This window comes from Alligator sinensis, unplaced genomic scaffold, assembly GCF_000455745.1.
Source record: "Alligator sinensis unplaced genomic scaffold, ASM45574v1 scaffold300_1, whole genome shotgun sequence".
Taxonomy (NCBI): Eukaryota; Metazoa; Chordata; order Crocodylia; family Alligatoridae; genus Alligator; species Alligator sinensis.
In genome coordinates, this window is record NW_005842240.1 from 499,075 (window position 1) to 514,999 (window position 15,925).

Here is a 15,925-nt window from a genome sequence, read left to right on the forward strand (position 1 = left end):
CTTTTATATTGCAGCAGGAAATTGTAGATTTTCTACAACTATTTTAATTAAAACTGTGTATATGTGTGCACATGCGCACAATAAAAAAGAAAATCTGATATTAAGTGACTGGGCCAGTCAGGTCGCTGTCTGTTGGATCAAAGGATCTGACCAGGAACAATTCATGAGTGAACTCAGTTAAAGTAATTACTTCACAGCAGTGGTAGGCAGCACTGTTAGTGGACTAGTCTAGCCCTGGTTTCTATCACCAGATCTAGCTTCCAAAATGAATGTCCATCATTCGTAATGTTTAACAGTTAGAATAATTTGTTGAATTTGCAATAGAACATCACAGAGATTAAGTTTTCATTTACAAGAAGTCTCTATTACTCAGTTCCCCCTTCCTACCACTTTGACACCTGTCAGCAAAGTTCTCAGTAAGGCATTTACTTCTGTCTCCCAACAGATACTGAGAAGCAACACCCCTCTAACTTTATCAAGTTTATTCTAATGTGATACTTACCTCTGACTTAATACTGTGTACTCAAACTGCCACCTCTCATCATCCTTACAGGTGCTTTAACACTGCAGAGGGCACTGTTTAGGTTTTCAAAGAGGTTTTTCTTTTTTCCTTCTATTTCTAAACATTGCAAAGAACAAATAAACACAAACAAAAATATTTTATATTTATTCTTTGACAGGTAAGAATAGCAAATCAACTAATGACAGGTTGGGAGTTGATGAAAAAACACAGCAGGAAACGCAGCTGAAAGACTATGAGGCTCGAAGGTGACTATAAAACATAAATGCATGTTACTTCGAACATTACACATTGTTAGAGTAACTTCCTATTGTTTACGGTGCATGTCAAACAGCAGGATAACTAAATATGAAGCTTATATTTTGTAATTCTACTTGTATTATATCTAATAATTTGTTACCAAGAAATTTACCACATTTTAAAGCTTAGGATAGGACTATTTAGAAACAAGCTTTCTCCTGTTACTTGTTTCTATTCCTGATTCTCTGGTCATTTAGGATCTGCATATCAGTGTGTTTTTCTCTGAGACTGAGAACCTAATATATTGGTATGAAGAATTTGTGTGGATAGCCAAAATGCTGATAAAAGGAGCAGTATAATATTAGTAGATTGAGAGTCACAGAATCATGGAAACTGGAGATGGAAATGACCTAGTATGTAATCTAGACCTCTTGCAAAATAAATGAAAATGATACAATAAGTACCTTCCCTTCCGGTAAATGTTTAGAACAACTAAGCTATAAATAGGATCAAGCAATTGCATGTAAACCACTCAACATTTTCTTGAAGCAGACACACAGATTCTGGGAATTGGGGTTCAGCTGCATCTCCAAATGTTTAGGTTGGTCTGTTGTGCAAAAGAGTTTTTGGCCACGTCTGCATGTGTGTGGACATTTGGTTCCCTTGTTTCCTAGTTGTCCCCAGGGATTGCCTGTGCCATGTGCCCTCTGGTGCACAGCAGTTTACCTCTGGTGGAGTAGTTGAGGCTGGGGCCAACATTGTGTTGCCCCCAGCAGCCTTACCTGGGGTCCTGGGTGCCTCCTGGACACCGCAGCAGCGGTGATCCTGCCACCCAGAATATGGTTCCAGCCAGCCAGGCTCTGGTTTTGAGCAGCACACGCTGCCCCAAAATGCACTGCTCTGTTTTTTTTACCCACCATCTTTTTGAGCTCTGGACATCCAAGGGTCAAAAATACCCTCTGCGCTGCTCCCTTGCAGTGCGGAGAACAACTGAACTTGCAGCATGTGGCGTTGCAGATGTGTCTGGATGCCGCCTGCACTTGTCTGGATGCAGCCTTTGGGTGTTCCAGTTCTCGGTCTTTCAAGCTCTGTCATTTACAGCCCCCCATAACCCACAGTGCAACAGAGTGCTCTAATAAAAGTAGCGCAGTCTAGTGGAGAAGCAACTGAACACAATTTTCAGTACTTAAGATGGGGTGGGTGATGTCTCATTATGTGGAGGTAAAAGCTAACAATGGAGGAATTAGAAGAAAAATCCGTCCCCAGTGACTGACATCTTGATTTCTTTAATCTGAATTTCCAGACCCATTGTATACCCTTTTAACTTTAGATTATTACCCAATAGCCATTGTTCCTCTGTATTTCTCAGAGCTGATCTTATATCCTTAGGCCAGGGGTGTCAAAGATCTGGCCTGTGGAGCCATGTCATCTGGCTTAGGGGGCTCCTGGATGGAGCTGACATTCAGGGACAGGGTCCACCATCAAATTCTGAGGTGGAGCCCCACTGAGGCCATATTTTGCTGGCAGTGGGACAAGCAACAGGTACAGGTCAGTGAGCCAACACAGGAACCCTCAGCAGTTAACGCTGCCATAGTTTGTCCTGCTGTTGGAGTTGGGTTTGGATCCACCCCACAGGGAGCCCCATGGTCTGGATCTGGCTTGCAGTGGGGGAGGAGAGGGAACAAGGGAGTTGACACTGTACCTTAGCCTATATTACTTTGCAAACTCTTGCCGCTTTTGTGAAAGCAGTTCTTTCACCACAAAAGTTTTCTCTTGGATGTGGGTACATGGAAGGGTCACTAATGGGAATTTGTTACAAAAATACAGGCGATTGAGAAGACAAGCAAGAGAGAGTTCTGGGAAATCTGATCACCATGAGGGCATGTCCAGTGACGATGAGCTGTCTCCAGGAGAGATGATGGATTTCCAGGAGAACAAAGGTGAGGGACAACCTTTATGTAATGCCTTAGAACAAAGTCCCTTCACATTTTTAAATAAAATGCTTTTGAAAAGAAAATTTATTTTGAATGAGTGGAAGTAAATTGAATTGAAGTAAATTGAATTTGATTAAATAGCCCTGCACTTATGGTGATGAAATACTCTCAGTCAAGTTTGACTCTAAGTTAGCAGGGGGGGTTTATGACAAGGATATGGAAAGCACATGTTGACGTGGTTTCCTGTATTTTTTTTCTCTGTGGGTTTGTAATAGCCAAATGACTTGCATATGGCTAGGCTATGAGTGAATTATACAGATTATTGCAATGATGCCACAGCTTTGTGTGTTTTGTGTCTTCCACCTTTAATTTTAAAAAAATAAGGACTGACTGGTTCTGTACGGTAAAAACAAGCTCCTCTAATAACCATGAGGAAAAGGATAACTAATCCATTTATAGAGCTTCTAATATAACATTGTGGTTTTAATATCTGATATCTTGAGTACTGTGCAGCTTGAAGTAAGCCCTGCCTTGAAAAACTGGGACCTCCCCTTTCCTTTATTTCAAGATATTTTTCATTTTAAACCTGTCATATAATTCAAGACTGACTGCTTTCTGCTGGGAGACGTGTCGGTGAAAGGTTCTAATACTATTGGGGGGGAAATAATTAAAATATAAATGACAGCTGCTAGAAGCAGCTCAGGGAATGTTTTATGATAAATTTCAGTGGAAATGGATTAGAGGAAGTGAGAAACACAGTGTACCATGCACATTTCTCCTCTGTGAATACTGTCTATGCATAATTTTTATGTTTTGTATCACTAGTGTGATTGGTGTTTCCCTCATTTATAAATATATTATCCACAGATAATATCTTACAGGAAAGTAAGGGAATCTTTGAAGATGTGCAAGTGGATTTTTGCAACATCAGAAATATCTTGTTGAAATTCCAGCAATGGAGAGAGAAGTTTCCTGATTCCTACTACGATGCTTACATTAGTTTATGTCTGCCTAAACTCTTAAATCCACTAATCCGACTTCAGTTAATTAATTGGAATCCTGTTGAGGTAGGTTCCCCAGTGATTTTTCATTTTTCGGTGCTGCTGTAGTATTCCACCTGCATGGATGTGCAACTCAGGGTGCCAGTTCTGATCTATAAAGCTTTATATGATTTGGGTCCTTAATATTTTAGAGACCTGCCTTTGTCCTTCAGCACCACTGCAGCAGATGAAAGCTGAGGGGTACATCACTAGGGCTAAGTACAGACAGTCAAAAAGCCCAAGGCCGAATTGATTCATTCATCTCCGGTTAGTCGAAACTACATAGATTGAACCAATAAGCGAGTGAACAGACATTCGCTTTTGATTCTGGAAATGCAGACACATGCCTGTATTGGCCCAGGCCAGAAGCCGGGGGGTGCTAGAGCACACCTTCCTGCTCAGCAGGAGCAGACAGCTTGGACCAAGGCTAGCCCGCCCACCCTGCAAGCGGGGGCTTGCAGGGGAGTTGCAAAGCATCCTACAATGCTGGTGGACTGTGAGGTCACTTGAATTCGGAGAGGATCTGGGTCAGAAATTCAGTAAACCGCTTGAACCTAAATCAGTTAAGTCTGATACTACATCCATCCAGGTTTATCTTAAAACAGTTTCAGCCATTTTGAAAGCAGTTTATATGCCCTGAATTTGTCGTTTTACAGATTTGAACTGGTTTCTGATCATGTATACCGGTTCATGTGTAACTTCCGAAGACTATGTACTTGGAGAGTGAAACCAGGGTCTGTGCAGTGAAGGATTTACAGATAGAATTTTTTTCCCAAATGGGTCTGCCTCAGTCTAAGTTTACAGGTTTCAATAAATATTGGATAATCAATCTACAAGCTTAGTCTTGATGGTACATCCTTATTTAACTTATATTATTATAATAAAATAGAAGTAAAGGAAGTGGGATTGTACTGTACTCCTGTCTCGTCATTCCTTGATACCGTGGTAATGTCTACATTAAAAGTCGATAAAGATGTACTGTGTTATCTTCATATTTGAAGAAATCTGCTGCTTCTTCTTCAAAAAAAACCCTTTACTTGTTATTGAACTCTTTGAGGCCACTTTGAAAATCCCAGTCTTTTACTCTCAGCTTTATTCCTAGTCTTTCTGTTTACCTAGTGGACCACCAAAGTGCAGCTTGACCAGCTCTTGAGTTACCTGACTAAAATGATGGAGCAATTACATTAATCCCGTATAGGGGCATAAGTGCCCTTATAGTAGGAACAGGAAGGCATCTATGCATCCAGAGGGCGATTCTAACTCTTAGTTTGTTGAAACTGCACTTTGGTCATTCACAAGGTGAAATAGATTCTATCCGGAGTCTTCTGCCTTTGAAACTGGCATCTTTTCTGTCTGTGGCTCGGTGGTTCAGCTTAGATTTCCTATGTGAAATGAAAAATCATTTGTTGTTTATTGATTGTCCTGAAAGAAAACTCTCACTGAGAAACAGATCAGTAAAATGCTTTGACAGAAATGTGTTGCATCTGTCTTAAGTAGTCCTGACGTCTCTCCGTTTTTTGTTAGGAGAATTTTACAGACTTGGAAGAAATGCCATGGTTCAGAGATGTAGTAGAATTTAGTGATGCCAAAAATGTGTCTGAATCAAGGAGAGAGAACGACCCCGATCAAACAGTTTTGCCTGCAATCGTTGAAAAAACAATTCTTCCAAAAATTACAGGTACGTTGGGGTTGCACTAATGTAGTTATATACAGGGAAGCAACTCAGATTTGAATTTTCTTTTTCTATTTAACTGTCTTATTTATGTACTAATAATGGTAAAGCTTGAGTCCTTGGGGGGCAGAGGGGCAGGCAGGGACAGGAGTGATTTTCTGGGTGTTCAGAATGAAGCCATGGGTCTGTGGTGTTAAACACATTGTAAGTTGGAAGGTAATCTTTTTTATATTAGGTTTCATGTAAAAAGAAAGGGAGGGGGATTCATATAAAAGTAAAGCTTATAATTATTGTGACCCAGGCCTGTTCCCTGTGGCATTTTGTCCCTCTCTAGTAATAACTGGGCAACAGAACCTGAAGAACGTCTTCAGCCTGGGGCTCTTAGCTCGAGGCAGTAGAGACATATGCATTAGAGTGTAGCGATCCCAGACAATTTACAAATGGTCATAAGTGATCTTGATATAAAAATGTATTCCTGGCATATCTGCAAGTGCTTCCTCTGATCCGTCAGGGTCCACCAGAATCTAGTGTCTCACTGGGTTAATGTGCTTAAAGCATGCTAGTTTTTATATCCAGCAGCACACAAGGTAGCAGTATGGATAAGATCATATCTGGTCCCCTTTGACTCTCCAACCCAAATGATCAGGGAACCATTCAGTTGGGTTGACTAAAGGTCATCACCTTTAGCAAAAGTTTGGAGTGCGGCAAAACTGTGGGGAAATGGCTGAATGTAGTGGTGCTCAACCTTTTGGCTCTACAGGCCAGATGAGCAGCACAGGGCCAGTCCACATGCCAGGATTGGGCCCCGTGCTACCTCTGTCTGGCCATGCATGCTGGGATTGGGCCCCACACTGTCCAGGTCGGTCCCGCACAACCCCAGTCAGCTCCGTGTGACCAGTCTAGCATGGAGGGCCATGTTATCCAGCCTGTGGAGCTTCCCACTGGGTCAGAAATTTGGCAGTAGGGGAGTAGCAATTAAAGCAACCATTGTTTCCTTGCTGCCAATTTTTCAGATCTGTGGGGAGCCCCACAGACTGGATGACATGGCTTCACGGGCTGGGGGGGGAGCATCCGTGGCTTACTTAATGTGTTATGCCACCGTATCCCCATCTTTGTAGGAGAAGGTATTTGTCTGCAAAAAATAAAGACAAATAAATGCAAGCTGATAAAGTAGACTTATTTATCTGTAGGAGTTAGCACAACCTAAGAGCAATGCATCTCTATTTAATATACCCATTCCTTAGACAAGTAGCTCTGGGGGGGAGGTGTTTGTGTGTATGTGCACGCATGCCTGTGCATGTGTGTACACACACATATATATGTAGTATGCTTAAATTTATCCCTCAAAACATTTCTACTATGTGCTTTTTGCAGAGATGAAGAATGGAATAGCATCAATCTCTTTTTTTATGGTAGATACATATATGCAAATTAAGTTTTCAAAGCAAATAATGAATTGTACATTGTTGCTGATGTAATTAATATTATTTTCAGGCTTTATAGCGCATATATGGGATCCTTTGTCAACTTCACAGACAGAGAATTTGGTACAACTCTGCAAAAAAATCTTTGAAGACTATTCCCTTTCTAGAAAAGAATCCAGTAAAACAAAGCAGGTAAAAGTTTCTAAAGCCAAGAAAATACTTTGATATTTTCAAGTCATTTTATATCATGCATACTATTCCTACTCTCACTGTCTGCATTCAGTTTGTAATTCTGAAGTAGTTAGGCTTTGGTTACCTTCTTTGGTGCTTATCTGTAACAAGCAAAAGGTTTAAGCTACATTTGTTTTGCTCACAGATTCTGCGATTCAGATCTATTTTTAAGTCAGTGGGAGATGTCTGTTGCTTTGGGCAGAAGCAGGCTCTGACTATTAGTGGAAAACTCACAGCTGTTACTAGCAAAAGGCTAATCATAAGGCTAATCTTTTTTGCTCTTCCATGAAGGTGAATTTTCCAGAATTTTTAGTTCACATTTGACTTTCTGAACAATACACAGTGAACCTTAAACACTTTTAACTGTTAATATCTGAGGATGCTTCAGGGCTTAGTTTTTGTAGTTTCAAACTACTGTAGAAGTATAGAAAGCCTTTAAAAAGAGTATGCTTGTGTGAGCTTTGCTAGTATCTGCCTTATAGAAAGATTTTAATTTATAAAACAAAAAGTTGTGGACAGATATAAAAGTACTTTCAAAATTATAGCGCTGATTTGTTGCAACTGCTTCGTTTGTCCTCTGTCTTGTGCTCTACATAGAAGTTACACTATTGTAACGCTTAACCACTGTAACTTCAAACCTGTTTCATTCAGGTTTAGGTTGTAGCAGTTTAGCTACAACTTACAGTGCTATAGAGCGGACAGATGAAACAGTTACAGCGGCTCATCTGACATGCAGTCCTGGATGGTAAGTCCCCTCTTTCCACTTTGAAAAAGGTTCAGTGTATGTCTGTTCACAGCCATAGTATTTTACCTTTGAAATACTATTCCTACCCTGTCTTTAAAATTGTATCCTAAAAGTGAGAGTTGAAGTATTACATTTTCTAGTGGGAAGACAATGGTATGTTGTTAATTCATTTTTTAATAGGAGCTGATGAACTCGATTGTTTCAAGAATGAAAAAATCAATAGAGGAAGATGTCTTTATTCCTGTGTATCCTAAAAGGTAAGTTCTATAAAGTAATAGCACTTTATTGAGTGGAAGGTGCCAGTCTAACATAGTGTGGACATGAATTAGAAGCTAACTGCATAGAAGCCTCTCCTGAAATGTTGTTGTTTGCCCTTTGAATTGGAAGATGACCATGACATCACTGGTTGGTTTGGTTTTTGTGAGTATGTGAGTGACTGATAGGCCAGTTTGTGCTTTGAACTGTCTGTGGCATGCTGAGCAAGAGATGCTGCTTTGGGTTGTTTAATCAACAGCAGGTGAGCTGCTGTTGCGAGATTTGTGCTGTTGCACTTCAGCTCTGCCTCAGCAGTTCTCCTGTACTCGTACCCTGTAGCTCTAGTAGGGATAAGGCTTTGCCAGGTGGAATGATCATGAACAAGATCTTCCCAAGACTTTGGGTCAATTTAGCATGGAGCATTTCAAGGATGACTTGAGGGAGTCCTTGAAACATTTCTTTTGGCCTCCCTGAGCGTGCCATAGAAGATCTTCTTTGGCAGTCGCTCTCCTGATATCCTGGTAACATGGGCTGCCCATCTCATCTGTGATTTCATCAACACAGTGTGGATGCTTAGGAAGCCTGTCTGCGTGAGAACTTCAGTGTCTGGGACTTTGTCTTGCCATCATATCCTCATCAGTTTCTTCAGACAGCCCATGTAAAAGTGGTTCAGCTTCATAGCACAGCATCTATTCAGGTTTCTCATGCATACATCAGGATTGACAACACAATGGCTTTGTAGACCTTCAGTTTTGTTATAAATAGCATACCTTGGAAATTGTAGGTACTAGGTTATTGTAGCCCTTGCTCATGTGGGTGAGTGCTTGGTCACAGGAGTAGTCGTGTTCACTAGAGGAATTTCCTTTAAGTAAGTGTTGCATGTGGGTGCCACAGTCTGGTTTAGCTTTATGTGTTGGTGATTGTTAAAAGGATGCCTGTTTTTTCTCCCCTGTGACTCATCTTCACTTCACTTCCATGACTTGTTATGGCTTCCTTGAGACGTTTTACTTTGGAGAAAAAAATCTGTTTTTTTGTGCTTATTTTCTGGGGTTTTAGGAGGTTGTGTGCATTTTTCAGTTTGGGATGAAGGAAATCTCTTTCCAGGAAAGACATATGATTAGAGTAGAGCTGTGTTAGGAGAAATACATTGCTAAAGCTGCCTGGCAGTTTTAGCCTGTTCTGTTGAAAAAGGCTCTTTTGTGGTGGGCTAAAGACCTATTTTCTTTTTGCAAGCTTCATTGATTGCTAAAGGTGTACTAAAATTAACATTCAGGAGCACACGGAAAAGATAAATAATTTCTCTGAGCAAACACTGTGAAAAGGTTATTTTACATATTCCCTTTTTGTTTTGTCCATGGCCAGTACAGTGGAAGACAGGCTATCGCCACATTCGAAGTTCCAAGAAAGGCAGTTTTGGTCTGCTGTAAAGGTAATCAAGATATACATAATTTCCAGTTGAAAAATCATTCGGGTTTAATTGAGTCGTGCTCAGTCTCAGCTACAAAACATATTATCAGGGAAGTCGGAAATCTAAGGGACTGGTATGTTCATAGAATCATAGAAAAGTAGTGCTGGAAGGGACCCAGGAGGCCATCTAGTTCAACCTCCTGCTCAAGGCAGGATTATCCCTCTCTCAACTATCATATGCAGGTATTTTTCTAACCTGTTCTTAAAACTGCACACACAACCCTCTTGCACAACTTATCAGGCACGATGCCTGAAAACATCAGCACAACACCCTAACTTGCCATAGGTAAAGCAGGAGGATGAGGGCACTGTCAATGTTAAAACACACTCAAGGAATCCAAGGTTGCACTGGAACAGATGGTGCACCTTCTTGAGGAATATGTGCCTTATGTAGCCTAGAAAGACTTGTTTAAGAATGTGCCATGTACTTACTGTGTTTATCTCTGCATTGCCTCAAATGGCAAGTCTCCCTCTCAGCTGGCCAGCTATTCTTACCCTGCATAATTCCTCTCCCACAATTCACTTCAAAAGCCTACTTATGAGGACCAACAAGGTCTGCTGGTTTTTATATTGTGTGTTTGTGTTTCCAAATTGTGCTTAACTCAGTGACTGTCAAGCTTGTTAGCTTCAGCCACCCCTTCAGAACTTTTCTGACTTCAGCAGCGCCCTGGGTGAGAATTACTAAGCTAGAAACTAAATTCAGGGAAATTCTGGAGGGAGCCTTGAGGCTGAAAAACTTGAGAACCATTGATCTAGCTGGTGTCCTCTTTCTACCATCTACCTTCTCCCTGCCCCTGGTCTGTACTTGAGGGAGCAAGGGCAGCCAAGGCTTCTCCTCCAGGTCTCACACCACCACGACTGGAGCCATCTGCACCCGTGGCTCCTTCTACTGGCTCTAGGAGGAGCTTGGGGGCTGGGGGGATAAGCTGGACTGAAAACTGTTGATCTGCAGCTCTGCTTCTGCCCATCACTCTGTCTGCCCACAGCAGAGCATGCTGCTCAGACCATGGGGTGGCTGGCCAGGGAACTTTCAGAGGGCAGGGGAGGGCAACAGTGGCAGTTCTTAGGAGCAGCTGCAAGCACCACTTGTCCATGAGGGGCTGAAACAGGCACAAGGTATTAGATGTGGGGAGGAGCACTTTACCTCCTTCCACAGTGCCTCAGGATGCCGCAGTCCCTGGTTAAGAATCACTTAAGTGATTGCAGCGTCTCCATACCACAGATGCTCACACAGATGTCAGCATGCAGTTCAAGGTCTCCATACCATAGACGCCCGCACTGATGTCAGCATGCAATTCAGTGGCTGTGTTTCCAAATTAACACAGCAGCATTTTTTTTTTAATTTGGAAAAGGCTGAGTTGAGAGCATCTGTAAGGAAAATTCGAAACCACGTGTTCAGAGGTCTTCTCTCATGAACATTTATAAAAATCTACATCATAGTTTTGTATTTCAAATTACCACCTTCCACTGTCTCTGCTGATTCTACACTTCTTGATCATTTTAGTTACTATGTAATATTCTTCTTTGGGATGGGATTGTACCAGAAGAGACTCTACATGAACTTGGACTAAGCAAGCTGCTGAATCGTTACCTTCTTTTAATACTCCTTAATGCACCATCTGGACCAGATAATATAGAAAAATGTAACAAGGTAAAAATTATATGTAGTAAAAAATGTGTATAGTTTATGATGAAGGCAGTGGTGTCTGAAGATAAGATAACAAACCATTCAGCTTTTATAGTTTTAAAGATAACGCTAAAAGCTGTTGATAGCTTTAGAAAGGCACGGCTGATATGTTTGGACCATAAATTGACCTGCCTTCGAAATAGAGTTGCCAACCCTCCCAGGTTGTCTGGGAGTCTACCGGAATTGGCATCGATCTCTCAGTGACTATTGAAAGCAATCTGGGAGAGTGATATTGTGAATGGGTTGAACAGTACAATTAATGACATTACGTCACTTTGGGGAAAGAAAACCTCCCGAAATAGCTTGTCAGAGTCGGTCGGCAACTCTACTTGGAAAATGCTGCAGTCCAAAGGAAAATGCCTTTGGGTGAAAAACTGTCTCCTTTTACCTTAAAGATTGCTTCACCATTGATTTCAAGGGGGCCTACATTTCACTGTAAATATCCTTCTGAAAAAATGTAAATTCTTATATTGGTGTGATTCACTAAAAAAGGAGTCATTTTTGCTGGCTGTAGCACCCTGGGTAATTAACCATTTAATCAACGTCATCTTAAGACTTGTTTTAGAGCCCATTGAAGAAATCAAAGGACTTCTATTGACTTCACTGGAGTCTGGGTTGGACTTGCAATTTACAGGGCTTGTACCCTTTCTGGCTGAAGCAGGCTGTGAGAGTGCATGTAGGAAAGATTGGTCAAACAAAGCTGCATTCAGTTATTACAAATTGAAAATGCCAGTGTTTGATGTCCTACTCCAGAGTTAGAGCTTGCCATAGCTGGGAGAAGGGGAAATTCTATTTCTTGTTTCCAAGTGGTAACCACTGGAGAGTAGAATAAACTCTTTCTTAAAAGGAGAATGGCAATTTAGCTTTTGGCTCCAGAATAGGCATTTTCCTAATGCTGTAATTAATGTAAGTTGTTTAATCGCTAGAGGGTTTCTTCCTTTAGCAACAAAATGTCATATCTGTTAATCCTTTGGCGCTGATGGAGAAAAGGATGAGAGCCTCTTTCAGCTGTGTAGATTTTGATTCCCTGACTTGAGGGATTAATATGAGCAAGTGGGTTTTTTTTTTTTAAAGCCAGTGTGTGCTAATGTGCTCTGAAGGTCAGGAGTTCAAACTGACAATAACTAAGTGTCTTATGTCAAGAGAAAAAAGATGTCTTTATGGAGTCTCTTTTAATACGTGCTTGCAAACGAAGAACAGAAGCAAAATAAAAGGTGCTGAAAGGCTTTTCCTAGTACTTTGTGTACTGCTTTCTTAGTACTTTGTGTACCATCCTGACATTCCTTACACGATGCACACAGTCCTTAGAACAAACACCTGCCTGTAATTCCTCAAAGCTCTTGTGCATGCCGAGAATAGCTATAGCCCATTGTGCTGATACTTGGCTCTACATCTGACAGAACTCCTTACTAATTACAACCGTGGAACCAAGGAAAGAGGAAACAAAAGTACCTTTCATGGGTAGCAGAGTGCGAGTTAACACTGTTAAAGGAATGTTTGATCTTTGCAAAACGTGTTCTTGGTTGCACAGGTGGTTGCGTGTTTCCCAGAAAGGTGGTTCCGAGACCTCAAGAGTGATTCGACTCTCCCTCACTTGGTGAATTTCAGCCAGCATTTGTTGCAAGCTGCGCATACCCGGTACAGAAGTAACTGCAGGTAATCAGTCTGGCATTCTTCGGAATGCACTGTGAATTATTCTGTCTTTGATGGGGGGTTTTTATTAGCTGCTTTGTGCCTAAATAAAGACATAGTGCACTTTAAAGGGGCTTTGTATGACTGCATTGTCAGCCATTTGCACTGAAAGGCGAGTCAGAGCTGTTAATCAGCAACAAGTTAAAATTTATTTGACATACAGAATAATGGAGAAAAGGGGGGTTCTTTTTCTTAAAGGAGGAGCCTTGGCCAGTGTAATTTCATATGGCCTGTGTAATTTCAAGACTTTTGGTATCAATGCACAGATGTGTTGTCAATTCTACATGAACTCATTCTTATAACACTACTGATTGTGTTTCTAGAGAATTGGGAAAATTGTCCTATCGTATTGTTGCTGTAGGTGTCGAGAGCTGCTGTGTTGCTCAAAATTCAAGCAGTGTATTACTTGTACTGTAAGCTGTCTTGTTGAGGCTTGTTTTTATGAGCAAATCAGTTGTCCAATTAGTTTAACCTCATAAAACATGAATATAACAACATATAATTCCATAACAAAATGGGAGATATGCATTTGGGGTGTTCTTGTCTAGTCTTTGATGGCCAAGATTCTGAATATCTAAATTGTATATGGACATCTTAGTCTGTCATCACAGCCCAGGTTCATTTCCATCATGCAGTACAGTTTATCTAGAGTTAAAAAATATATAAGCTAAACGTATACAGAAGAGGTAATATACTTGAATGTTACATTTTTTTTTTATCAGTGATGAAACAAGAGATGTGATTCTTCTGTTGGTGAAAATTAATGCATTGCATCTTGTGGAGGACTTCATTGAGGAATACAAACTAGAACACCTGAAATCCATGATTGGAAAGTAGAAATGCAGCAATTGGACTGGAATACAACATTTAAAATGCCGCAGCTCACCATGCTAATATTCCATCAACGGTTCTGGTTGACTATCATAGAGGATATATATAAACTAAGGAATTGGGGCAACCCCTTAATCTTTACATCTGCTCTGTTGATTTAGATATTTCAGGGACCTCGTGGTCTTGCTAATAATTGGCTCAAATATGCACTGTTTCCATATCCAAAATTCTCACCCAAGTTAGCAGGGAAACTTATTGCACAAAGAAAGCAGGACCAAGTCCAGCACAAGTTGCACTGTTTGAGGACAGACTGGCTGGCGATAAACTGATAATCAAATGCCTGGAATTTCCTTATGTTTTTGGATTTATGTCAGACAACTGTTTGCCAGACTGGAGCCATGTTTTAGGCAGGCCCTACCAAAGATGTGGAAATACTTTATTCTTTTGGGAAGGTTTATTTAAATGATAGTGAAAATGTTTGAAAAAATTTATCATGAAAACCATGTTATAAGAAAATAGCTTTGACTAGTACGTTCAGTTTTGAATGGAATAACAGTATTGTTTAATATCAATCTGTCTCGGGGAGATTACCAGGTTCCCCTTCCTGGACATCTGTCATGGTTTCAGTGATTTGAGCTAGATCGGCATAGACTTCGAAGGGCTCCAGCTGTACGATATTTAGGAACAGCACAGAGAGAGCCAGGGATGGTCAACGTGCATTACACTTGGCATAGAAACAAAACACTGCAACATCATTGTAAGAACGCCATCTACTGCATGTTGTAACGTTACTTCGGAGGCTGATGTGGATTTTTTTCTCAAGGTGTGTGGGCCTGGGATCTGCAAGTTTGTGTTTTGTCAGACTTAATAATTGTACAGACTTTAGTGGTAGACAGTGAGATGTATGAATTACATGGGCTGGCAGCATCTTCACATCTCCTCAATTATTCCCTGGGAACTGGCATCTCTCTTTGCAATTATTATTTTGCTTCCCATCGAAATGTGCTCACACACATTTTATCAGACAATTCTTAGATTGTTTGTGTATATTTTTGTAGTGAGGTTTTTATGTATGTAATAAGGGTCACTATGCAGTGGAACAGAAAGAATTTGTCAGAAATCTAGAGGGCAGCACACATTTGGATACAGAATCATTTGTACCTGTATTTTCTCAAATGTTGTTTAACATACAGATATATTTTTGTTACAGTGGAGGCTAGAACTTAACTCTTGTAGATCTTTGTTCCGTGACCAGTTTTATATTTCATTTAAAACTGTGTATGAATTTATTTTTTGCAAAATAAATATTTAATGATAAGTAACTTTAGGCGCTTTTGATTTTTGATTGCTTAGACTCATTACAAATGGGCTTGTTCGTAAAATAAAACAGGTTTGCATTTAGTTTCCCATTTATTGTTAAAGTTAATATCAATTCTGGGCATTCTCTTATTTTGTTGTCTGATGTGATGAAGCAGCCGATTGCAACAATGCTCTCTCTATATATGCTTCTGCCCTTGTAGAAAGCAATACCCTTCTGTTGTGATGACTACACGGGATCCACTTACTCATGAAGATGAGGTTGCCCAGCAGTTGGTAGATTTTCTTCCAATTAAAATGTTTGGGCACCCAGAACTGGTGGTGATCTAGTTAATTTGTCCTACCTCCCCTTTCTGTGTGTCAGACTTGCTTTGCTTTAAGTAAAACAGGCAACTTCAGGAAAGGAGCAGTGTCGACCTGTACAGGAGCCAGTCCATTAAAGGCTTGCTTCTGACATAGTCCTGTAGGTTTAATTAAAGGTAATATTCCCTCTTAGCAGCGTTGACCTATTGGTGTTCTCAGTGCTTTAAAGTAGTTACTATTTAGGGTCAAAGACATAGTCACACTACTATAAAAGTAAGGAGTATTTATGGTGATGGCCTGGAAAAGGTCTAATTTGTGTAATTGCATTTTGCATATGCTGGTCTTCCCCAGAGTCTGTTTCTGTTCTAAATTGTCTTGCATTAATACTGAGTTGTTAAACAGTTGCACTTTTTCATCTCCCAGTGAAGTCTGGCTAATGTGATAAGCACCTATGCTTCCAGAGTGCTGTGGGAGCTTCCTAACTGAAGTGTACTTACATATTTTAAAGGACCATTTTCACTGGGAGTTTTGCAATTCAAAATATATTAAGTTTTTACTTGATGCATT

At 40.5% G+C, this 15,925-nt stretch overlaps 1 protein-coding gene across 1 annotated transcript in view; it reads left to right on the forward strand.

Moving 5' to 3' along the window:
• The window catches only part of GCFC2 (GC-rich sequence DNA-binding factor 2), a 41,206-nt gene extending 27,358 nt beyond the window's left edge, over positions 1–13,848 (forward strand). The window contains 10 exon segments of the mRNA XM_025208605.1: positions 681–768; positions 2,588–2,700; positions 3,562–3,761; positions 5,259–5,412; positions 6,901–7,022; positions 7,987–8,063; positions 9,424–9,490; positions 11,033–11,179; positions 12,747–12,871; positions 13,630–13,848. Of these exon segments, the coding sequence (XP_025064390.1) occupies positions 681–768; positions 2,588–2,700; positions 3,562–3,761; positions 5,259–5,412; positions 6,901–7,022; positions 7,987–8,063; positions 9,424–9,490; positions 11,033–11,179; positions 12,747–12,871; positions 13,630–13,744 (1,208 nt within the window). The 3' untranslated portion in view covers positions 13,745–13,848.
• Positions 13,849–15,925: the final 2,077 nt, after the last annotated feature.